Below are 25,108 nucleotides of genomic sequence, written 5' to 3' on the forward strand. Positions count from 1 at the left end.
ACTACTGCTCAGAGAGTGCACGGCTATAAAAAATAAGGAGCCTTTTAAGAAGACAGCATCAGGTGATCCATTTGTCAAGCTGGGTCTGGTGGTTGCTATGGGGATGAAGCTTCAGACAGGCTTTGAAGAGAGCATCATTATGTCTCCTCATTTGCAGGACTCATTGATTAGTCGAAACTGTACAGGGAGCTTTGGTTGCTGAGCAACAGACAACTGGGGAACAAACGTTGTTTACTCTGCTCCCGACAGCCGCAGTGCTCCTTTGTCCTTGGGCAGGCCTTGCGCGATGGCTGCCTTTCCGCTCCCTGCAGTCACAGGCGACCCAGAGCCGATTGCACCAACACTAGGTTTCCTTCTAAATGAAGCACAGAGTTTAATTTCTGGTTCCTCAGACACTTCTTGAGCAAATGGCTCATTCCTCTGATCCTGGCTAATTATCCCTGCTCCACTCGGTGAAATTATCCATTTACAGTTCTACGCTGAAGCAAATAAAGCCACAGCCCTTTATCCAGCTGCTGTCTTGAACACACTGCCTGGGAAAGACTTCGCAGGAAGGACTTTAATGACAAATATTTCATAAGGAGAATATGCCTTGCTCCAGGCTGTGATGTGCCTCAGGTTTGCCTGTGCTGCATACAGGGGAGCAAGACAGACTGGTTCGGCTCCGACACTGATCTGGGTCCTGCAAAGTGACCAGGGAGCAATGCATCATCCTTCACAATGGCTGTGGAGGGGATGGGCTTTATTTCCTTTGCTGGGGTGCTTTGAGTATCCCAGCTGTCCTTAAGTTTTTTTTACAGGCTGCATCTCTGTGACACAATCTCGACTGTGACAAGAGCAGCCTTCACATCAGGTTTATGGGGAAAAATTTATAGCCTAGTTCCATGTATCATTATTTTCTCCTTCCTAATTGAGTTTTTCAGGTTTTTATAACAGCCAATTTTAAAGTTGTCAAACTTGTAACATTTTTACCCCACTAGGGGAGAAGCGTTGAATCTATAGGTTGCGTATAGTGACATATGCTGACACAGAGGGGCCGGTCTGCAGTTGCCGAGTGCCTTCATCGCTGGCCTGTGGGGCTGGCGGCAAACCAGCTCCTCAGGTCTGAGCCGGAGACGCAGGCGCTGCTCCAAGCCCAGCCTTGCCACCTGCCCCTTCCCCAGCGTGTAACACGGGGCACGCTGCTTTCTCCTTCGCCAGTCCTGCATCTGCCTTGGGTGCACAGGGCAGCTTTGTGGCACTGGGCAGCCATCCAGCAAAGCACTTGAAGCACGCGCTTTACCTGAAGCACTATGGAGTTCCACGGAGCAGTATTGCTGCCTGGTCCCTAACGCTTTGCTGGACTGTGGCTTTGGACGCCTCTGTTCAGAATGTGGTGGGAGCTGGCTGGAGATGGGGGTGTCCTGCCAACGCTGTTTGCCTGTTGTTTAGCGGAATCGGTAATATAAATGGTTTTAAAAAAAAATAAAATTTGGTGACAACAATTATATGTTGTTTGGTGATTCCCAAATGCCTGAGAATACAATTCGTGGAAGTGCTGTTGATTTTTAGAGAATACAAAAATCACAGAAGTACTCAGTTCATGGAGGTGTGTTTCTAAGACACTGGGTGGAAACATTCAAATTGTGTACTTCGCAGGCAGAAAAAATAGATCTGCAGAGTTCCTGCCCCACCCCCAGAATTTCACACCTTCTTTTGCCATGTGATTCTCATTCCGTTCGCTGCTTCTTTTCTGACAGATTTTCTCCTAACAGCTAGTGAATGTACGGAGGGTAGATCAGAGCAGTTGTACTGATCTGGGAGAGAAGTGGTGTAAAAAAACCAAATAAAAACCAGACAAAATCCCTTTGGAATCTGAAATCTCTGGAGTTGTATTTCTGAGGCTTACTACAGACATCTTGCTTTTGCATGCACTAAGTTCTACAATACTTAGGAAATTCCATAGTAAAACCCATCAGGAAATGACATCACCTGAAAGGCAGGAAAATCATAATGAAGGCTAAAAATGGTCCTTTTCTCTATCACACCTTGGCAAAGAGCGTCCATAACAGTAACTTCTACTTGTATAAGAATCAATTTAATTGGCTTAAAGGGTTAACTAACTTAGCTGCTGTGCCTGCTCCTTCTAAGTTAAGACCTGATGTGTACAAATGTAAACGATTCCTAAATATGTATTACTAGTATCTGAACAGCAGGTGCTCAAGGGTTGTCTGTTTCCAGCTGAACAAATTACTCAGTTAGCGCAGGTGCTGGAATCTTATCTTCAGACCACAGTGTAAGAAAGCAACCCTATCCAAGAAAACACCTAACAAAGCATGTGAAGGACTTGAGACTTGCGTGTCTTCAGTAATGCTTTTCTCAGTCGGGGCCTTAGTCCCAAAGGGTCAGTGCACATGTCCCTGCAGGCCCAAGCAGGCACAGCTGTGTGCACACCCTGGTGATTTCTGCAGGCGGCCGGAGAATGAGAACGGTGTACAGCTCTTGATGAGCGGCTACATTTTAGACCTCTTGGTAGAGCTCTTGGGTCTTTTGGGGTGGAGCGGCATGTATGCTAGGACAGAACTGGTTTCCAGCTATCAAAGAAAACTTTGTGGTATCAAGAGTGACCCCTTAAGAACAGTTGAACATACAAACTTGACACATTGTTGTCGAATGGCTCTTTATTCAGAGAGATGAGTATCTAAGAAGGATTAAGGAGCCTGACAACTAACATTTCTACCTCTGCTTTTTGGAACAGGGTGTCCTTGGTGATCCCACCATGCCAGAAGTCTCGCTACGCCACGTACTTTGATGTGGCAGTGCTGCGCTGCCTGCTGCAGCCACATTGGTCCGAGGAGGGCACGCAGTGGTCACTAATGTACTACCTGCAGAGGCTGAGGCATATGCTACAGGAAAAGCCGGAGAAACCCCCTGAGCCAGAGATCACCCCTTTACCAAGACCTCGCAGCAGCTCCATGGTGGCTGCTGCACCCTCTCTGGTGAATACCCACAAAACTCAGGTAAGCAGTTGCCATCAGTAAGAAAATAGCAAGCGTTATGGTGATGCTGGGAATTGATGGCTGGATAGCCAGTGAGCAGCACGGCTTTGGAGTTGGTTAAACTGCCCGGAGGTCAGATACAGGCATCCATTCAGAAAGAGACCCTGAGAACGATGAGGGTTTCGGAGGCAAACTCTGATGCAGAGAGTCAGAGCTGGTGACTGCTGGAAGCTTGAGGGTTGATCTGGGATAATTAGTCTAGGGTGAACTGTGGTAACATTATTTTTTAATGTGAGAATGTACTAATGTAGTTGTCAGAAGAAATCAGACTGCTTTTGCATTACAGTGCAATGCTCAGGACTCCCTGAGCTTCTTTGGTGTAACCCCTCGAAAGAGAGAAAAGGAATTGCACTTGGTAGAGCACATGCGTTCCAGGCAAACGCTTGGGTTAAAACATTGGAGTAGACTTTGCAAACGGTGGCAGCGAGCAAAAGCCCTCCACGTTGTTACCTCTTCTCCTGCTGTAATTCTTATTGTGTAACTTTGACCTTTGTGTTTGCCAACAAAACCTCAGTAGACAAACTGTCCTCATAGGTGTCAAGATTTGCCCCCTGCTTTGCTGGAAGACAAGCCCCAGGCTCCTGCCCTTGGTGCAGTAAAGATCTTTGTGTTAGCACTTAAATGTTTTTTATTGTAGGTAGCTCACTGTTGGTTGTTCCGGGAATAAAAAGGGGATGCTGCTGCATTTCAGTTAATCTCCTCGATTTGTGCTGCTTTTAGGTTCTGCACTCTTTTCCTGTCATGTAGGCTTTGAACAGCAAATTCTGATTTACTAAGTTGATGGAACTGCCTAACAAAATTTAATACAGATTCTATTTTTGCAGTCCAATTTTATGACACATCTCAAGTAAAACACTCTATCTTTTGTTAATGTTGCCGTCAAATGTCTTTTTTGAGTCACAACGCTCAGAATTTTTGTTGGTTTTTTTTTCCTAAAATCCTTGCTTTCGGTATTGTAGAGCTCTGGCCGTCTTTGACATGTCATTTTATGGGGGAGAAGGGTGAAATATCTTTTCTCCTGTACAGCCCAGGTGCTGATAAGGCAGAAGACAAGCATAAATAATGTAAATACTAGTCCTGTGCTTTTTAAATCTTATGATTTTATAGCCATTCTTATGATTTTTATGAGGGCTGATGGTTATGGTTACTTGTGGGTTCAAGGGCTCAGCAGCAGCAGTATTGTTTAAACTGTGTTATACTTTCGTGTCATTTCTATAAAACATTGCCTGTTTCAGCCCCGTAAAAGCTTAACATATCTTCATAGAGGCCAGGTGATATGAATTACTATTCAGTCTTAATCTACCTTTGCATGAGGATTTTACAGGATTGCTGTGCATGTACAGAAAATCCTCTTTATTATCATCTCCTGGAGGGAGAACTGGAAGGTATTGCTGTTGATGCAGTCCACTGTTTCCATGCATATTCTGTCCCTTTGCTCGTAACAACCCTGTTATTTTGCACATGAACAAGTTTAGCTATTAGCGTAACAGGGAGTGCAGTCCGTGGTTCTCAGCACAGTGGCAGGGTGAATGGGGATGTCCTCTATAGGCACTGTTTGCAGTAATACTGTGCTGGTTCTTCTCTATACAGTGAAACACTTCTCTCCTTTCACACACTTGGCTATTTCTTGCTTTTCCAGGCTGCTTCTCTTGCAGAAGATTCTTTTGCTCAATTGCTCTTCGCTAACATTTTTCTGTTAAATCCATTTGGCAATTCCACTGGGTATTTTCTAGCTGTTAACGCGAGGACTCTGTCCAGGGCATTCTTTCCTCTAGGGCCAGGTTTGATTGCTTTTGGTAACCTCTGTGTCAATCCTGGGTATTTTTACTGTACTTCATCAAATTGGAATCCTGTTCAAAAAGGTTTCCAATTTGTTACGCAGAACAGCTGTGGTGGAGGAGGTGAAATGGTCTTTCACGTAGCAGAAGTTTCAGCCAGTGCCCCCCTTCTTTACAACTCTGAGGACTGACTGAAATCTCTGCAATGCACAGAGACACCTAGGCTCTGCTTCATCCCAGCCAACTGTAGGCACTTAACTGCTGTTCTTATATTCAGACTCTCATCACTCAAGGCTCTGCTAGTCAGAGGAGAGAATGCCACCTTCACAGGGCTAAGATTTGTCATTTCTTTCTATCAACACAAGGGGTTGTATGCTGAGGCTTCACCAGCTCACCAAAACAAGGATATGGTTAAAGCCTGCTTTTTTTGATCTAGATCTTAAACTCCTAATGCAATGTCATTTTTCAGGTTGATCAATATGTTCTCAGAGATATCGGCACTCTGTGTTTCAGAGGGATAGATTTAAAGTGGTAGGCAGAAACTGATTAAAGACAAAACCAGCTGCCTGCAAATCACATCAGGGACCAGTAGATTTTTCTGGTAAATCCACATTCTTTCTATTGTTCTGCAATTTATCAGGGTAATTTCCTGCATCTCCCTAAGCCTCAGCAAAATTCTCACACTTCTTGTTGGTTTCTCTGTGCCTGAAATCACATTTCAGATGTAAGCTTGGGCTAAAGGAGTTGGGATTGAGAGAACATGAAAAACCTCCTCCGTGTAGTGCCCAGTACACTGAAAAGCGAAGCAGAGAAAGATTCCGTGCAGCGTGCCAGCGCTCCCTGTTGCATAGGAAACAGGGTACTGGATGGAGAGTGAATAAAATCAATACTAGCTTCCTCTAGAAAGCCGCTTTAGTCTAAACGTATTTCAGACCTGGCAATGTGATAAATGAAACCTGCATTGCACCTGTATGCAGTGAATTTGGTATGAGGACAGGTGTAGGAAGTGAAACCTTCAGAGGCTCACAAACCTCTACAGCCTTGCACTAACATTGCAGGGGCAAAGAGCCAAAGCTTAAATAAAGCAGAAGACCAATGCAGCTGTAGTGCTCACTGCAATGCTGATACACAGCCAAGAGTCTCAAGTGTAATATCTTGCGAGCTGAGAGAAGTACTGATGAGCTGGTAGCCGTACAGTCATGCAGAAGGAAGGCAATAGAAAACAGAAACCACAAAATCTAGAGTAGCAGCCCCCAAGCTATTTTGCTTTCTTATCCCCCTTGCGCATATCATAATTACCACATAGTCTACTGCACAGAATAGCCACATTTTTAATCAGTCTCCCAACAGGAGTGCTAGCTTGATTCCTTAAAATACATCCTATACCACACTGTACATTTAAGTGATTCTGTAATTTGGTTTTCCAGTGTTGTTTGCTTGATATCCACCCTAAGCAGATTTCGGAACTAGGACTGTGTCTTTCTGTGTGTTTGCATGGCTTGTATCACAGTAGGCCCTGATCCTCACTCTGTCTATTTGGTGACCATAAGCCACCTAATAAAACACTGATTTAGTGACTAATGGACAAAGACAATGAATATAAAATAAATTCACATGATGCTTCCCAGCCAGAAGAGGCCAGAGAGCTGTAAAAGCTAAGAAGCAAGTCATATTCAATGCTTGCTGGCCTCGCTGTTGAAAGCACCTAGTGTTGAGTCCTGATTTGCTGTCTGTTGGGTTTTACAGATGACTTCTCTCCTGAATTTTTAGTCATATATGAAAAATGGTTTAAAAACATACCTTGACTGAATGTGACTGAAAACAGCTATGAAGAGGAATCTTTCTGTTATGTGTCGTCTTTGTTCTTGCGTTGATAAAATTAGTAGGAGGGATTCAAGGGTAGTCTTTGATTAGTCTGAAAAGTCTCTGAAGAATGTGTGGTCCCCAGGAGCCCAGTACTGAAACACGGTACCTGGTACTTAAGGCTTCAGCTGGAAAGACTGTCACTGGCTTCTGCTGGACCTTTGTGTGCCTAAAACTGCATACATGTGTATTGCAGAGCTCACTAGCTCACCAGCTCTGAAATACGCAACCAGGCTAGCCAGGATCTAAACCTCCTGTACCATAGGAGTCTCTTCGTCTATCGTTAGCATATAGCTATCTCTGGATTGAAGGCAAAAAGGTGTTTTAAAATGACCCAGTTGCTTAGCGCAAGGTTTCTGATGGGGGAGTGAGGGTAAGGAGCATCTCCGTTGGAAACAAGCTGATATTTAGGCAGAAGAAAATTATCCTGAGGGAATTTGGTCAGGTCAGCTGCACAAACATCTCATGGAAAGTGGCATCAGATCTTTAATGAGAACAGATGGCCAGGAGCTGATCTTATGCCACCTTTTGTAGCAAAGCCTTTCTGTACGGTCGGCAGCTGTAACGTGTGGCTCAGTGCAGAAGGGGAGTAGATTGCCCTCTACTGAACTGTCAGTAAATTAGTCTCAAGGTTTTCACTGTGGTGGGACATTCTGTGCTATAGCTATAGGAGCTTTCACAAGTATGAACTATGGTGAGAACTATGACGGACAGATCTTGGAGCACTGTTATGACAAGTGAAGGATGCTTACTGACGCAGAACTCTTAGGTTTCTTTAGCGAGTAAATAAAATTTTTACAAATCAAGTCTCTTGAAGGGACGGTGCTGCTTATTGCAGTTCAGTTCCAAAATACATGTTTAAGGCTGTATGTTATTAAGGGCATATTCTCTTAGACCTTAAATAAAACGCTCCAGAAAGGCTAAGCATTGTGATTGCTCATGAATGTAAACCGAGGCCTCAAGAAGGTCATCAGCTATCCAGAGTCATACCTGGGATCAGAATCAGAGTAGAACAGAAGGCGAGTCTTGCACGCCACTAGGCCACACTGACAGCAACGCCTGAGGCTTTCTGTGGCAGTGCAGCGTGCTGTACTTGTTTTCTGTGGTGACAGAAATGTTAGACAAGGTCAACAATTATGGGAGTTTCTAAATTTTGTTTGTTCATTTGTTTTTCTTTAAACACTAAACACTTAAAACACTAAAAAGTGTTTTGTGTAATTAATTGAAGGTCCTTTTCCTCTACAGTGCTCCTATGACAGCTCTTGGAAGTAGCTCTTTTTTTTTTTTTAAAGACAATTATCCTCTATATCTCCTTGAGCTTATTGTCTTCTTTCGGGAACTGCAGGATCTTACAATGAAATGTAATGAGGAAGAAAAATCACTAAGCACAGAGGCATTTTCCAAGGTTTCACTGACCAACTTGCGTAGACCAGCAGTTCCAGATCTCTCCACAGATCTGGGGATGAACATCTTCAAAAAGGTGAGTGGAATAAAATTGTGCTTTAGTTTGTCTATGATTCAGCAGCTCAATGTCCTGCTGAGTAGCAGCTGAAGGTCTGCTTGGGCTATACATTCATGCCATGTGTGAGATTGACATCTCCCTTCATTGGAAGTGGCTCTGTGTGTTGTTACATAGTTTTTTATGTGCGTATTCCAAACACAATACGGAAATCTTTATACAAATAACTGTCCTGCTGAAACTGCATGAGGGGAGGGTACTCAAGCAGTGCTGATTTTTTAAGTGCTGGTGCTCACTGCAGTTCCAGCTAATTCAGTGAGCTTTTTCTGATGTTTTTAGCTCATGAAGAGGTAAAACCCAGGTACCATCCAAGATACTTAGCAGAGCCTGGTGGATTCTATGAATCTAGCTCATGGTCTGAGAATGTCATAAAATTGTACAAGGGCATCCACCCCAGACTAGTGCAAGACTGAGTTTCTTTAAATACTCATATGGTCCCAGAGTGCAGGTAGTTGCTCTCAGGGTAAATGGCCAATATAAAAAGCTCAGAGTGGAAGGTTACACTTGGGCCACATATCTGTGTTACCCTTTTCCCTCAAATGGTAGTTTGCCATGCTTCAAAGCCTCTAACAGCTCTTGTACTTGCTCCTCTTCCTCCTGCAGTTTAAGAGCCGCAAAGAGGACAGGGAGCGTGAGCGCAAAGGGTCAATTCCTTTCCACCATACCGGGAAGAAGCGGCAACGAAGGATGGGGGTGCCTTTCCTCCTCCATGAGGATCATTTAGATGTCTCGCCCACTCGCAGCACCTTCTCCTTTGGCAGTTTCTCTGGAATTGGAGATGACCGGCGTGGCATTGAGAGAGGAGGATGGCAAACCACCATATTAGGTGAGATATTGTTATCTGTGCTCCGGGTTCTGTGTCGTTCCTGTCCTGAACATTCAGAGAACAGAGGCTCTTTATTTCTTCATCCATCCTGTTGCCACCTTATGTCCTTGGCTCCGTTTACAGTAGTACACACCTGTTTGTAGAAGTGGCAACTGTGCTGACAGCAGACCTTGAATGACTTATGCTTTAGTTCACTTTTTCTCTGAAAACTACCATCTTCACTGGAATAATAGCTACTCTAGCAACCTGTAGTCATGTCTGTACCACTTCAATACACTTTCGCTGAGTAGTAGCAAGCATTGCACAACTGCATCTTAAAATAGATCCAAGGAATGGTTGCATACTCTTCTCTTAAAGAGAAATCTCCAGAGAGGCAGTAATATGGTCATTGGGAGTATGGCAAAAAACATTCAGTCTTTCTCAAATGGATACAAAATAAAAAGGGTATTGTGTCAGATAGTGAGGCTTATACTCTCTTGATATTGCAAAGATACAGTGCTTAAATCTAAATATTGGCTCCTTCAAGTTTCCAGTTTCACTGAACAGCATCTAGGCATTGTTTGTGTTTCACAAACTTACTCCTAATGTCATAGATTTTCATCCTGGCACCCTTTCTTGGAGGTGACAGGCAGCAAAATGTTTGCCTAAGGCCGTGCCAGAGTCTTGTCATTTTCACCAGCTTAGATGACATCATTTGGTAAGCTCTCTGTTGTAAACACGTCCCTCTTTGGGACACAGGACAATGAGCTCAACCAGTGAATTCTTAAAGATTCACATGTGTTTTGTCAATGGTTAATACACAAACACCCACAGATTTGTATGAGAATAGCAAACAGTATCCAAATCCCCCTTCCCATATCTTCAGTAACTTGAGAAGTTTGTTAAATTTTGATCTCAGAGGCTCCAGGCACTTGTCCTGGCTTTACCTACAGTTCTTTCATTCTGATATCTTGGCAAAATCATGTATTTCAGACTTAGTGGTCAACAGATCCTTTGCTTTAGCACTCCCCATCCTAATATATCTATTTCTTTTGGACAAGGGGAGAAGAAATCAAATTCCTATAACTTACCCCAAAGGGAGTCTTTCAGTGCTGACCAATCTTATTTTCCTGAAGCTGGAGGGTGACAATGTGGGTGTCAGCTAAAGCCGTGTGTGCTGAGGGGAAGAGCCTTGCAGAGAGTTTGTACGTTCTGTCTTTATGTCAACGAACCCCCGCGAGATATCCCACTGTAATGTTTGTTTCTGCTTCACAGGGTCCTGCAAGGCCTTGACTTTTACTGACTCCAGTCCTTCAATTCTAACCTCAGGTACTGTCTCTTGCTTCCAAGCACCTCTCGGACGACTGAAGTAAATATCCATTTCTTGTCTTCACCCTAGGAAAGTTTACCAGACGGGGGAGCTCTGACACAGCAACGGAGATGGAGAGCCTGAGCGCTCGGCATTCTCACTCTCATCACACGCTGGTCTCTGATTTGCCGGACCACTCAAACAGCCACGGAGAGAACACAGTCAAAGAAGGTAAATCCAACACACCAGGAAAGAAACGTTTAACTGAAACATCAGCTCCAAGAAGCTGAGGAAGTGTTACTTCTTCCATGTATGAGTATATGACTAATTGTTTTTTCCTTCCATGTATGGGTATATGACTAATTGTTTTTTCCTTTTTTTTTCCCGCATCTCTTGAGGTTGTTTTTTTTGTTCTATATAGAAGAATGCTCCAAACCTTTCATGTTTATGTGATGCAGTTTGTCAAAAAAACTGGCAGCCGTGGGCAAGGAGAAGGCAGAGTCTGGAGTTTTTCGCCTTGCCACGGAAGTTTGGGCAGAAACTTGGTATTGCTAACTTTAGTGGTTTCATGGGGAGTCTTGTGGTATTTAATGCACCTTCGCAGCTTCTGCATTGTGCTCAGAATCACAGTTTTTTCTTAATTCCCCTGCTTCCAAATAGAAGACTGTGTTTTAAATTTACTTGAAATCTCTCTGGGGCCCATCTGTGTTGGAGTCCTCTGCAGAAATAGCAATGACGGTGTGACCACGGTGGGAGAGCCTCTGGTGGGATGAAGTCTGCTCCAGAAGGAAGAGTCTTTCTATTGGCAGGGCAGCACCACCTTTATCAAACAACGTTAGCCAAGCTGGGGAAAGGTCTCTTCTGTCAGCAGGGCTGTCTGCACCAGAGCACTTCGCTGGCACTGCCTAAACACAGTGAATTTGTTTTCTCCCTCGTGTAGTGCTACTGGCAAAACCTGGTCATAGAGATTGGGCCTTACTTCTGGCAAGTGCAACTTTAAACCTTGCCGAGGGAAGAGGACATCACACAGCCCATGGAGCAGGGCACAAGCCGTCAGGCAGCATACCTAGGAGGCTACAGACCCACTCACGTGATATGTGCTGTAGCCTTGGAGCTCTCAAAGATCCCTGGATGTAAACGAAGTCTTTAGTCTTCCTTCCCTGCCTCTATGAGTCCCATCCAGCAGTCAGCCCTGTCAGTGACAATGAACTAAAGCTACAACGCAGGAAAAGTTCCTTTATGTAAGATTCGGATATGGATTTTTGTTACCCGTTTCAAAACAAACTAAGCAAAACCTTAGTGAAACAAAAAATAGCTACCCTTGGATAATCATCAAACTTGGTAGCTCAGGAACAGAATTTCCTAATTCCATCTTTATTGTTATTGACACCCTGCAAATTTCAGTGAATGCCATTAAAACATCACACTTGCTAGCAAGTAATCCTGTGATTAGAGGCAGCTAATTCCTGCCCTGGTCTTTGACCAAACTGTAGACTAGCTCAAGGCAGTTTTCAGCTTTAGAAAGTTTCTCCTAATAAATAGTGGTGGTTTGGTGCTGACAGGGCTGCACAGGCTATGAGGAAATGCAGTCACCACTCTGGCGAGTTTTTATTGGCGTAATATAACCAGTTCATCGCTGAGTCAGTGCTTGAAGATTCTTATTAGATGTATGTTATTTTATTCATTCGAACACATTAAATAGCCTTAGGTAGAGGTTTTTTGTTATTTCTTAGCCATATTACTGTACCATCTGGCAGAAGGTGGTCCAGTCACTGCTGTAGGACACATATGGTCTTTCTGCACTACAGGGTGTACAAACCTACTTACAAAGCACTAAGTGTGGGAAATCATTAACATCGTGACCTGGAGTTCAGCATGAGTTGTAAAATCGTGGTGAATCCTTGACAAAAATTGGCCTGTGTGGCCAAAATGCTGTCACTACCTGAGCTAACCAATTTAAAGTTAGGCTTGGCTATGTCATGAGGTCCCTTCTCTGAGCACTGTGAACTTAGACACCACATTGCCTTTCTCATCAGTCAGCTTTGCATTTTGGAGATGGTTTAGACTGTCACAGGTACTGTTAGGAACACGCTGCTCCATTTTTTTCAACTGGTGTGATGAAATATTTCAAACTAGCATGACTTAGAAAGCAGATCCAGATTGGTGCTGCTGTTACCCTACCTTCACTCCTGCATCCCGTTGCAGAGTCCTTCCTCTTTCCCTTGCAGGGGCAGTGCTGTTTTTAAGACCAGGCACCGTACCAATACAGGGAGAAAAGCTAGCCAAAATCTAATTCCCCATTTTGGATTAGATTTAGACTGGCTGAGGTCCCTGACTACTTACCTGCCCAGTTGCTTGAGATCAACTTAAGCTGCCATGGAACTGTACTGCTAGAGCAAGCTTGGGGTTGTTCTAATTTACACTGTCTTAAAGGAAGAAACGAATCTATGCTTTCATCCCTGTACCCGTGATAAGAATTAGGAACCTGTCTTGTCTTTCATCATTACAAGCTGCATTCAGAGCTGCTCCAGTCGTGTAAACAAGGACAGACTCAGTTTGCCATTTCATAAATCTAGAGATGGAAATTTACAGGTAGCCATTTTCCTCCCTGCAGTGCGGTCCCAGATCTCCACCATCACTGTGGCCACCTTCAACACTACCCTGGCCTCATTCAATGTGGGCTACGCCGATTTCTTCAGTGAGCACATGAGGAAGCTTTGCAACCAGGTGCCTATCCCTGAGATGCCCCACGAGCCGCTCGCATGTGCCAACCTCCCACGCAGCCTGACAGACTCCTGCATCAATTACAGTTGCTTGGAGGATACGGATCACATTGATGGAACCAACAACTTTGTCCACAAGAACGGCATGCTGGATCTCTCGGTAATTGGCAAGGAATGAGGAAAGCCAGGTCCCTCTTCTGTCAATATAGCTGTACCATTGAGATCAGGGTTTTGATGGGCTTTTCCTCCACCTCTTTATATGACTTCTCTCAGCAGTACCTAAAGGTCAGTCAGATAGACTTGTGCATATCATAAAAGTCTCCTCTGAGATACTGCAACTCCTATTACTCCTTGCAAGGAGCGCATGTGCATGTGGAATGCACACATCAAATCTTAAGCGATATTATTTAATGGCTGTGTTCCTGGGGCATGCACCAAGTTCCCTATAAAGTAGCATAAAACTGAATAGCACCTTTCTTCTAATGGCACCTTAAAACTCACCTTTTCTGCATTCCTTTTAACGACTTGACAGCTCCTGGTGCACTGAAGCAGTGTTCTCAGGCTCACCGATGTCATCTCATGGTTTCCTTTTCTGCCTGACTGTGCCCAGCCTGTGGTTTCTTGTCTGACACCTAGATTGTAGGCTCTTGGGGTTGAGAGTTGTGTGTACTTCATCCTGAGTTTGTACTGTGTCTGCTATAATGAGTCTCTGGTCTGTGACTAGAATTTCCGGGCACTAAGTAGTACTAGGAGAGAAAATAAGTCTGACTTTGTATGTGATCTTTGAATCTCCCAGGTGGTCCTGAAGGCTGTTTACTTGGTCCTGAACCATGACATCAGTTCCCGGATTTGTGATGTGGCACTGAACATTGTGGAGTGCTTACTTCAGCTTGGTGTGGTACCCTGTGTAGAGAAGGTTCGGAGGAAGAGTGAGAACAAAGAAAACGAGGCCCCTGAAAAGAGACCAAGTGAAGGATCCTTCCAGCTCAAAGGGGCTGCTTCTGGGGGTTCAGCTTGTGGATTTGGGCCTCCCCCAGTAAGTGGAGCTGGAGATGGAGGAGAAGAAGGAGGTGGTGGAAGTGGTGGAGGAGGTGGAGGTGGAAGTGATGGCGGTGGTGGAGGAGGAGGAGGGCCATATGAGAAGAATGACAAGAAACAAGAACAGGTTTGTCTTGCTTCCCTTTATACAATTCCTGAATGTAATGCAAGATCTGTTAAGATTGAGTATGCGTGTGTATGCAGCTGCCCTTCTGTTTTCCCTCCTTTTGTTGTTCCGCAATCAGAAATTAATTTATTTTGTGCTGGTGCTCACTTGGGGTTCCACCAAAGAAACACAGGAATTCAAGCACTGTAACTACTCCAGCAAAGCAGCTGCCAAAAGCCGAGTTTGTGAGCCTTGCATGGACATTTTCAATATTTTGTTAAAGTGCCTGAAACCCTCAATCGCAATGATTTTTTTTTCCCCAGGTTTATTATTCATAGCTTATAGGGAAAAAAAAGAATCCAGTGCGTGAGCAGAGTTTGTTTTCTTTGACGGCCAGAAATCATGAATTTTTCAGTATTGGTATCAGAATTGGCCAAGAGATGGTGTTGCTGACCTGCAAAGTTGCAATTCATAGTACCATAATGCTTATGACATTTTATAAAGATGCTTGTTTTTCTGCTCAAGCAAGCCAGCTCTCTGTTTTTCAGGGGAATTTTTTGAAGTGCCGCATGGTATTCATAGCAGCATGCAGGGGGCTTTGCATTTATAGCACAACTTTTTGAGGGGAGCTGAAAGGGAGAGGGCTGGTCCCTAAACTTGAAAAATAATTGGAGTAAAGATTTCAAGAATAAAAACTCAGTAATGGAGTATCTGAGAGGAGAAATGGACAGCAATGTGTTAAAAGTAAAATGCTAACAAAATGCCAGTGGTTGTGCCAGGGTTTCACACCGTCTTTCCCTCTGTCACTCTCAGGATGAAGGCCCATCTGTCAGCACCCATAGGCTGGCACTCACAATGCTGATTAAAATTGTGAAGTCCCTGGGTTGTGCCTATGGTTGTGGAGAAGGACACCGAGGGCTCTCCGGAGATCGCCTGAGACACCAGGTATTCCGGGAGAATGTAAGAGAACTAAAGCTCATTAAAGTGTCCCCCTTGTACTTTTGACATCAGCTGCTGAGATCGCTGTCTGCCCCCTCTGTAGCTTTCTCTGTATTGGCAGTAAATGTGTTGCTCTTTGCCCCAGCTCACGGACTGTGCTGCAGCCCAGCCATAGCAGATTTTCGGCTGTCATGTTACCTTCCAGGCACTGGGGCTTGCTAAGAGCACACCCGAGTCCGGGGTGCTTCTGAGCACCCCAATGGATAGGTTGTCTGGGATGGGACAAGTATGTGGGTGCACATTCCCTGTGTGAGCTGGTGTAAGGAATTTTCCACGCTGATGGTACCCCAACAGAGGTGCAGCTATCTTGGGTTGCGTATCTGAATCCAGAAGTCTAAGGTGTAGTTATGTTCACCTTTCCTAATAGTGATTATGACTGGTTGCTGCTGGGCTGCTCCTTCAGCTCCTGATAGTTGGAGTGCACTGTGCTTGCAGGTCTGTTAGTGTGCTGCAAGGAAGAAGAAGACTCTTGCCCTGTTGAAGGGCAGGGTGGATGGTCACTGTTCACTCCTTACATTTTTAGTTCTGCCCACGTTGAAGTGAGGGAAAGTGCCCAGGACGTAGCCCAGACACCTGACTTAATCCAGAAGAGTTTGACTCCCTGAGATCAGTCCAATGCCTGCCAAATGGGAGCCTTTTAAAGGCTTTTTCCAGCACGTGCCTCTTCCTTGCCTTATGTGCTTGTGGCAGGGTGCATTTTTGATGGCTGTAACGAGAATTTACACTGTGCCCATCCACAGTGTGGGTGGGAGCCAAGTGCTTCTCCATGGCTTTGGTTAGGCTGAGCCATGCCAACAGAGCTATAATTTGGTTCTGGGATCTGAGCTAGATGGCTCAGAGATGGATTGGCTGCCTCTGTATCATGCAGCGTTCTGTTAGCTAGAGGGTGCTGAGGAGACTGCAGCAGTTATGTTAGTTCTGGACACAGTGGGACAAGATGGGTTAAGAGAGTCCCAGTGGCAACAGTAGAAGGGTTCTGCACGGAGCACTGGTTGAACATACACCATATTCATTAAATGTCAGTTAGGCTTTTACGTCGTGTTGGAGCTGAGCCAGCAAAACATCTAGGCCTATGCATAAAGGAATAGCTCTCTCGGAGCCAAAGTTCATATCAGACTCATTGAATTGAGGTCTTTATGGAAAGAGATTTTCCTACACGTCTAAGTCTGTTGCATTTCCTGTCCGTTTGTCTGGCCAAACTGCTTTGCATGCACCATTTGTGTTGACTGCATGGACAATCACATGTCTGAGTTTACTGGAAAGTTAAGCGCCCTATTGTAGGTAGCAGGAGAGTCCATGTTTCCCATAGAGCTCATAATTCGGATTCTCTAATTCCAGCCTGCATGGGGTCCCAGAAGGATGGATACTTCTGTGATAAGAAGTTGACAAATAATAGCTTTTAAATAAAAAGCTAATGTTTTGCATGATATAAACTGGTCACTGGGTACAGGTGCATCAAATGGGTTGGGTCTGAGACAGAGCCTAAAAATCAGATGCCTGAGGCTAAGAACCTGGTTCAGCAAGGCAATAAGCCTTGACTGAGCTGGTACAATCCTACTTCATTCGTATTCAGTGAGATTTTACCTTGGGGTGGGGAAGAGGAGGAGAGGCCTTGAGACATGGCTGGCAGTGACTTCACCACCACCTCCAAACAGTGGCACCCGTACTGGTGCCTTGTTGGTGCCTTCAGCACTGTCTCCTTGTGATGAACTTCTTGTTTGCTTCAGAGGTGAACCTGTCTTCTGTTACAGCACCAGAACCTTCTGGTCCTGTAGGGGGCGTTACTTTAGACGGGACAGCAGAGCCCTGTCTAAGCAAGAGTAAAAAAATACGCTGCTCCTATTAGCAAAACTCAAACATACTTTGATGTGATGTGATGTGATTTGGTGGATATCGTTGCAGGCTCAGAACTGCCTCACAAAGCTGTACAAACTGGATAAGATGCAGTTCCGGCAGACTATGAGGGATTACGTGAACAGGGATTCTCTCAATAATGTGGTGGATTTCCTGCATGCTTTGCTGGGATTCTGCATGGAGCCAGTCACTGACAGTAAGTATAGCTGTCATCAGAAATTCTCACTTAAATATTCCTAAACTGTACTTTTAAAAAAGAAAAAAATTGTGAATTGCTATCCTCAACATATACAGACCGTATCCTCAGTCAGTGCAGGTCAGGGGAGTTGTATCTCTTCTGATTTGACCACCCAGAGATCTCACCTAGTGATCTTGCATCACCCACTGCACCTGAACAGGCCTCTTTCTTGTTTCATCCTATCTGTTGTTCATGGCTCTTCAAAGAAAATATTTTCATTCGACTATGCCTCAGGCAGGAAGTTTTCTGCTTCATGGCATGACCAGGCACCAGCTGGAATGGCCTGTTTGATCCAGGGTTTATTCTGAATGGAGATATAATTGAGCATTAAAACCCTCTGTGGTGCCTCAGATGAGGCAGTAAATAGCAAGAACAAATTGAATAAATAAGAACGTGAACAAACAGATGTGTGTGCCTGCAGTTACAAACATGTGTGTCTATGTGTATATTTGTACGTTTGTTGGGTTTTTTTTAAGTTAGGAAAATTATTCCAGGTTGTTGTGGTTTAACCCCAACCATCAACTAGGACCACGCAGCCACTCTCTCGCTCCTCCCAGTTGGGATGGGGGAGAGAATCCGAAGAGTAACAGTGAGAAAGCTCATGGGTTGAGATAAAGACAGTTTAATAAGTAAATCAAAAGCTGCGCAAACAACCAAAGCAAAACAAGGAATTCATTCACTACTTCCCATTGGCAGGCAGGTGTTCAGCCATCCCCAGGAAAGTAGAGCTCCATCAAGTGTAGTGGTTACTTGGGAAAGGAAATGCCAAAATTCTGAGTGTCCCTCCCTTTCTCCTCCTTCCCCCAGCTTTATATACTGAGCATGGTGCCATACAGCATGGAATGGCCCTTTAGTCAGTTGGGGTCAGCTGTCCCGGCTGTGTCCCCTCCCAAATTCTTGTGCAACCCAGCCCTTGCTGGCGGGCGGCCTGAGCAGCAGAAAGGGCTTTGACTGCTTAGCAACAACCAGAAACACCAGCGTGCTACCAACACTGTTCTCATGCCAAATCCAAACCACAGCACTACACCAGCTGCTAGCAAGAAAGTCAGCCCCATCCCAGCTGAAACCGTGACACAGGTGCAATTAGGACGACCAAACATTTATGCTTGGTCACTGCATGCAAGAACAGTTAGAAAGGATTGTTCACAGAGTAAGAACAGCTGCTCTGAAGCACTCGGGGAGTCTGACTAGTCCATTAGCCTACCTCTGATCTCAGGCATTTCAGAGAAAGCATCAAAAAATTATAGAGCAGACTTCTGTAAAGAAGATGCTGATAGGAAGTTTCCCCAAGCATTCATCAATTATTGACTGGCTCGTGCTTTGAAGCATGGCATCTCATGCAGCTTTTGAAAGTCTTTACTTTCACCTAATGAAACTGGGACAATTCTTGTTATTCATATAAATGTGTAATTCTTTTTTGACTCTTTCTGAGAGCTTGGTCTCCTGTGCACCTTGCAAGAACAGCATTCCTGTAGTTAAGAAGATTTTCTTTTCATGAATGTTGTCACTTTTCAGCTTTATCAAACACGTCTTGTCCTTTAGAACAGTTTAGAAAAAGCCAGAGGTATTGTTAAATTGTATGCCTTATTCTGTACATCTGTAAGTGAGAGATGTGGATAAAAGGAAGCCAGAGTGGTCCTGATCTTTTCATACTACAGCTGTTTCTGGGGAGACTTCACCCTTCTCGTTTATTTTACGCTTCTCTTCTGTTTAGTTTTGTGGGGTGGGATTGCGAGAACTGAGCATAGGATATTAGGCGGGGCCTTGCCCTTGTCTCATGTATCTGAATCCCTTTACATGTGTCTTTAAGCCATCTTTTTTAAACCGTTCCTAACAAGGGGGCTTGCTTGTCCTTGAATTTCACAGACAAGGCTGGATTTGGGAATAACTTCACCACAGTGGACAACAAGTCTACAGCCCAGAGCGTAGAAGGTATTATTGTGAGTGCCATGTTCAAGTCATTGATCACTCGCTGTGCTTCCACTACACACGAGCTGCACAGCCCGGAAAACCTGGTAAGCACTTGATTTCGTGTTAACAAAGTTACTTTTTCACTTGGGTGTCACTAGTGAGGCTTTACAGTGAAGAATTCAGTTTAGCCAAATCCCACGAGCATAGCAAGCTATGCAGTCACAGTTGGAACATGATGGAAACGTGATGCCTTACTTTCATGCCTGCCTTGGAGCCTGGGGACTTAGCCAGCATAAAAGTTGTGCACTCTGAATTGCATTTTCTTCTTTGTTCAAGCAGCGTCTGTGCTGGTTTTGGTTTTTTCCAAATGGATTAGTAGCACGGTCTGGAGCAAGGGATTAATGATCAAGACCACAGACAGAATAAATCAACTTTCAGCAAAGTGAGAGACAGTTTACTTGGTTAAGGACATGGCCCACCAATGGCAGAGTATGTGAGTTGCCAAATAGCAATTTGGTAGGTCTTCCCAAGGTTTAGACAAACATTCAATTTGCCAACAATTGGAGGAAAATAAAGTGCTGCTGGTTGCTGCCTATGTGTTGCCTCCCCAGTGCAGTCAGTAGGATGGATGACATGAGCTCTTTTCTTCCAAACTGGGGCAGAATCTAGCAGCTAATCGCAAACCACATCTTTTATTATCAGAAATTAGGTTTTTTCATGGAAGCAAGCAAGAAGCACTCTTGTGCTCTGTCCTTACAGCAGACTGTAGCAGCATTAAAGTCCAGCTAAAGGGACAGCAATTGCCTGTGAGGGGAAGGGAAAGGAAGAAGGAAAACACACTAATATCTTAAACCAGCAGAGTAGTCTGCCTACGTCCAAGTCCTCTTGTTCTTATAGATATTCCTCCTTTGGAGTGTTTCTCAGTGGAGATTAGGTGGTGGGATGCAGAAGAACATACGCCATTGTTGGACCTAGACTAGGATCACCAAGTGGAAATTTTCCTTATAAATTGTATGTCTTTCTGGACCCTATTTTAGCTAGTGTGCAAGGTGAAACTTGTCTTTAAGCACAGCACCTTTTAGTGTGTCTATATGGAGAACATAGTACACAGAGTATATATTGAGGATTTCCTGTTGTTGCATCACCCTTTAAAGTCAATCTTGTGCTTAATATCTCATGAAAAAGAGCCATAATCAGCATACACATCCAAGTGTTTGTTTGTTTGGGGGCTTGTTGTTGAACGCTGTCTGTGCAGTTCCTAGCTGGGAATTTTCAGAATAATCTGAGATCTTTCAGAAAATTTCAGATCAAAAATCAGGTCCTGTAAAACTGTTCTCTCCAACCCCTTGCCCTCAGATATAGAGGTGATTTGTCACATCACAGATGTGTATGAATGTTCAGAACTAAAAAGAGCCTTGAGTGTAGGAGTAGGTTGGCGAATAAGTGACTCATTCCTCTCTCTTCCCATGATGTAAAACTCTAAAATTATTAAGAAAAATCCCAAGACACCCACTGGTTTTGAAACAAAACATGCAATTTTTTTTTCACTTTACTTTCCCCTCTACCCCTTCATTTAGCTTTTTCTTGCCTTTTAAGATTATGGGCTAGACAAATCGGATAAAACAGGCTTTAAATCATCTTTGCAGCTCCCTCATCTTGCAGCTGTTTTAGCCTCTGATACCTCTACATCTGCTTTAGCCCATTGCAGAGCATGTTCCGTAACAATAATGTTCCTCATTGTCTGCTGCTTCCGAGTGCAGTAAATGGAGTTTCCAGCTTTCGATCCCAGACAGAAAACACAAACCCTGTATGTGGAGGGTATATCAGACAACAGCTGGAGGAAGTAATGGCCTGCTGAAGTACCTTAGAAACTATTGATTCTCACCACTTCTTCACAAACTGCTGTCTGAAGTCTTTCATTTTCATGATGTCTTGCTACTCAGGGTTTGTACTGCGATATCCGACAGCTGGTCCAGTTTATCAAGGAGGCTCATGGGAATGTCTTTCGGAGAGTGGCGCTCAGTGCCCTCTTAGACAGCACTGAAAAGTTAATACCTGGAAAAAAAACAGAGGAAATGGAGCAAGAGCCAAAACCTTCTGGGAGCAAAAGGTGGGTTTCTAGGAGGGAGAAAGCAAATGACTGACTTGCACAGGGCTATGTGACTACATGGCACTGAACACAAATGTAGAAGGTCCAGGGGCTTGTGTGTTTTATCTTGATAGCATATGTGAGTTCCTGATGTGCAGAATTGTACTGTGGCAGCAGTCTCCTTTAAAATTTAATGAACTGAGACAGTAATAGATTTGCAGCAAAAAGTACTAACCCTCTCCTACAAAAGGCCTAAGAGAACAGTACTGGGAGGAGGAAAGGCTAAGAGAAGTAAGAAGCATAGTGTCAGTCCCAAAACACCGTGGGGACATAGCTTCTAATATGTGTCACGTCCTCAGCGTTGTTTATCTGACAGGTAAACTCTGGTATGCAAAGCAAGTCCCAGAAGAAATCTAATCCTGACATGCTTCTTTATAAAAAATAAATTTTCTCTGGGGCTTTGAGGCTTGTCATATTAAAATGTTGGGAAGAAGGATTAAGAATGTTCAAAAACTCCTCTAAAACCCTTGGCTTTGGTTCTAAGAGCTGACACCTTTTTCATGAATGATATATAGAGAGGCAGTAAGTTGCTAAAGAGAGGGTACCTCTCTAAAGGTCCTTTGTTGCTCAGCAGTGCTGGTGTCCGTGTCACGTAGCTATGTGATGACCATGAAATGGGCCACCCGTTCCCATTAGCTGATGATTTATATTGTCTGTATAGATCCGAGGCAGGAAGCATTGTCATTGACAAAGGCCCGGCATCAGCTGCCCCTGATGAATGCCGTAGTTATATCTCAAGCCGCCCAATGCAAACTCCAGAACAGTAAGTAAATATTGAATTGTTTCATGCATTATTTATTGCCGGCAGCTTCCTTCTGGGGTTAGTACAAATGGGCTGGACAGCAAGGACTTATTTCTTTGGAACAACAATGCATTGAGTGTCTGTTCAGGAACTGCTGGTAACATCCAGGTAATGCCTATTTTCAATGCTGCCCTGATTTTGATGGGAAACCACCAATGAGTTTCAAATGACAATGTGGTAGATTTGTCAATACCGCATTCTACCGTAGCCATGAATACAGTGTTAATTCCTCAGAGATGTCATCACAGCTGTTCTCCATGCTTTGTACTTCTGAGGGATGATTCTGTTAATTTTCAACTTCCAAGTTGTTGCTAAGGGTCATTAAGCCTTTACTGCCTCCCAAGATCCGGCCCATTTCTGACCTATCTTGGCCACGTAGTCTCCAAAGATTGTTGCATTTCCCTTATCAGCACAGGTGCTCTAGCCGTTTTCTTAATGAGGAAATCAACCTGCTGTTAGGCATTGCGCATTTGAAGCCTCTATTGTCCAAAGAATTCTGCCATTTAATATTGAAGTAAACTTAATCAATACTCTTAAGAATTTTAGAAAATTCTTTTTATAAATGGCCACCGGTCCCTAAGTAACTGTGGACAAGTCATTTAACCTCTCTGTACCTCTGACTACCTGTCTGTCTTGTTAAAGTGCTTTGAGACGCACTGTATGAAGAGACTGCTTGCGCAAGGGCCCAGAGCTCTGTATTAGGTATTCTGCTGCTAACTGAGCCTGCAAAGTCTCACTGTTGCTGAGGCTGCAAGGATAACACAAATCCCTTTACTGCTCTGCAGAATTGCGGCAAGCTGTTCTGCTCTGAGCCCTGCCCAGCCACAGTGGGAGATCTCAAGAGTATAGCAAAATAGACTGTCCCCATTCCGATACCTTAATGAGAACTGTGGCTCCAGCAGGTTCACAAATGGTTATCATGATATGCAAAAGCTCTCCAGTACACATGCTTGTAGAAAGCACCAGTGTAGTCTTACCAATATGGGTCATTTTGACCTAAGTAAGATGATTTATTTTTCATGTGCAGGAACTAAAAATTGGAATGACCTCTTCAGTAGACAAGCTCCTCCAGGTAGAAAAGGTGGTTATTTTGTGCCTTGAACAATATAGAGCATGTTGTCAAACTTGTTTATGTCCCACTGAGAAGAGTACGTTTGGAATTCAAAATGAAAAAACCTCAAAGAATAGAGAGGTCAGGACGGGGGGGCCTCATTCCTATGAGCATCCAAACTTCACTGAAATGCAGTTCACGCTCTCCATCCCTTTTCTTACAGTGACGAGCAAATCCAAGGGGCTGTTCTGGGCCGCAAGGATTTCTGGCGAAAGATGTTCAAGTCGCAGAGTGCAGCAAGTGATACCAGTAGCCAATCTGAGCAGGACACATCCGAGTGCACTACTGCTCACTCTGGGACCACCACAGACAGGCGCTCCCGCTCCCGTTCCCGACGAATCTCCCTTCGAAAGAAACTCAAACTCCCCATAGGTAAATGTATGTCTCTTCCTATTCTTTCTCTCTCTATATATATTGCATGTGCAGAGATATATCTGTCTTAAGAAATATTGCAACACAGCTCCTTATTGTCCAAGTATAATGTGTGTTCTCCCAAGGGAAGCTGGGAAAAGCTGCTCTCCCCATTTTACAGGTGGGGAGCTGAGGCAAAGGGAACTGTAAGCAATTTGCCAAAGGTAACAGAGAATATCTGTGGAAAAATAGAATATTGAATCCAGGTCTCCAAAGTAGTAGGCTAGTACCTTAATCTCAATGAACATTGTTCCTCTCTGTAGAAGATAAATATTCTAAATAGCGTTTGATAGACAAAGAATGTATCCTTTACAAGTCCCAAGACCTGGCCTTACATGGTAGTTAATGCATGGAACATGAAAAGGTTCTTTCCGCTTTCCTCCCATTTTCCCATTCTCTGGCACGGCCGCTTTGGAGAGATACGCTGCAATTGCTGATGAATAGATTCTGCTTGGAAGCATTTTCAGAATTGTCCTGAGTGGCTTATTCTGCAACAGGGAACTGGCTGAAGCGCTCCTCCCTCTCTGGCCTGGCTGACGGGGTGGAAGATCTCCTAGATATCAGCTCTGTTGACCGTCTGTCTTTCATCAGGCAGAGTTCCAAGGTAAATGTGTCAGGCGGGATTGCAGAGAGTTTGGAAGGACAGGATCTGTCTGGTTTTAGCTGTCCAAGGAAACTTTCTACTCAAAATGGACCTTGCAGCCAAGGAGACTCAGTCACAGAAGTCTTCATGTGTCATGTGCCGTGAAAATCTGATGCTGGACTTTTGCAGCTCACAGTGAAGACTAGGTTAAACCTACACTGTACTGGTCAGCCTGCCTTGGCTCTCTGAGAGAGAAACGCAGGCTCTGTCAACGCACTTAAGGTTTAACTGTTGGTCACACTTATCCTTCCTTCTCTGTGCCTTTACAGCCTCTTGTGAAAGACCAACCTTTTAAGCAGAAAGCTTAAAAGATGAAGTGCTTCAGCGGACGTCAGTCTGTGCAGACCCACTTGTGTTGCTATGGTGATCCACTGTGCTACAGCCCTTCTGTAGCTGCTGTATGTTTAAGCAAGGAAGACCAAGAGATAGTGGTGTGGCGCAGCCTGACCTGGCCCTCTGTCTTTGCACAGGTGAAGTTTACCAGCGCAGTGAAGCTGTCGGAAGGAGGGGGGCCAGGAGGTGGCCTGGACAACGGGCGAGATGAAGAGGAGAATTTCTTCAAGCGTCTTGGTAAATGGCGCACCTGCCGAAGACACCCATCCAAGCTTCATCACACAGAAGAAAAAGATGGTTAGAAATCAGGGTTCTCGTCTCCTTTTTTCTTTCTTTTGAGTTTTTTCTTTTAAATCTCTTCCTTTCTGTATTTTAACCCTTTTCCTTTTTTCCTGCTTTCTCCATAATTTTTGTATCCATTCTAACCTTCTCCAACTTTTTAGTCTTGGTAACTGTTTTCTTTCCCTTCCTTCTTTCT

General features: G+C 44.3%; 1 protein-coding gene across 13 annotated transcripts in view; it reads left to right on the forward strand.

Annotated features, from left to right (window-relative positions):
* UNC80 (unc-80 homolog, NALCN channel complex subunit) overlaps positions 1-25,108 on the forward strand; it is a 130,392-nt gene that overhangs the window by 16,122 nt on the left and 89,162 nt on the right. For 5 of the 13 annotated variants that reach the window (XM_063342208.1, XM_063342203.1, XM_063342204.1 and 2 more), the window contains exons 8-21: positions 2,738-2,999; positions 8,025-8,159; positions 8,802-9,024; positions 10,403-10,543; positions 12,927-13,195; positions 13,832-14,200; positions 14,993-15,139; positions 17,081-17,228; positions 19,137-19,285; positions 21,125-21,291; positions 21,992-22,093; positions 23,407-23,621; positions 24,152-24,258; positions 24,768-24,927. In XM_063342208.1, the coding sequence (XP_063198278.1) occupies positions 2,738-2,999; positions 8,025-8,159; positions 8,802-9,024; positions 10,403-10,543; positions 12,927-13,195; positions 13,832-14,200; positions 14,993-15,139; positions 17,081-17,228; positions 19,137-19,285; positions 21,125-21,291; positions 21,992-22,093; positions 23,407-23,621; positions 24,152-24,258; positions 24,768-24,927 (2,594 nt within the window). Of the gene's footprint in view, positions 1-2,737; positions 3,000-8,024; positions 8,160-8,801; positions 9,025-10,402; positions 10,544-12,926; positions 13,321-13,831; positions 14,201-14,992; positions 15,140-17,080; positions 17,229-19,136; positions 19,286-21,124; positions 21,292-21,991; positions 22,094-23,406; positions 23,622-24,151; positions 24,259-24,767; positions 24,928-25,108 lie in introns of those variants that run through there. The other 8 variants (XM_063342209.1, XM_063342214.1, XM_063342211.1 and 5 more) reach the window with 6 other exon arrangements.

The sequence above is a fragment of the Chroicocephalus ridibundus genome, chromosome 7 (genome assembly GCF_963924245.1).
Source record: "Chroicocephalus ridibundus chromosome 7, bChrRid1.1, whole genome shotgun sequence".
NCBI classification, from domain to species: domain Eukaryota; kingdom Metazoa; phylum Chordata; class Aves; order Charadriiformes; family Laridae; genus Chroicocephalus; species Chroicocephalus ridibundus.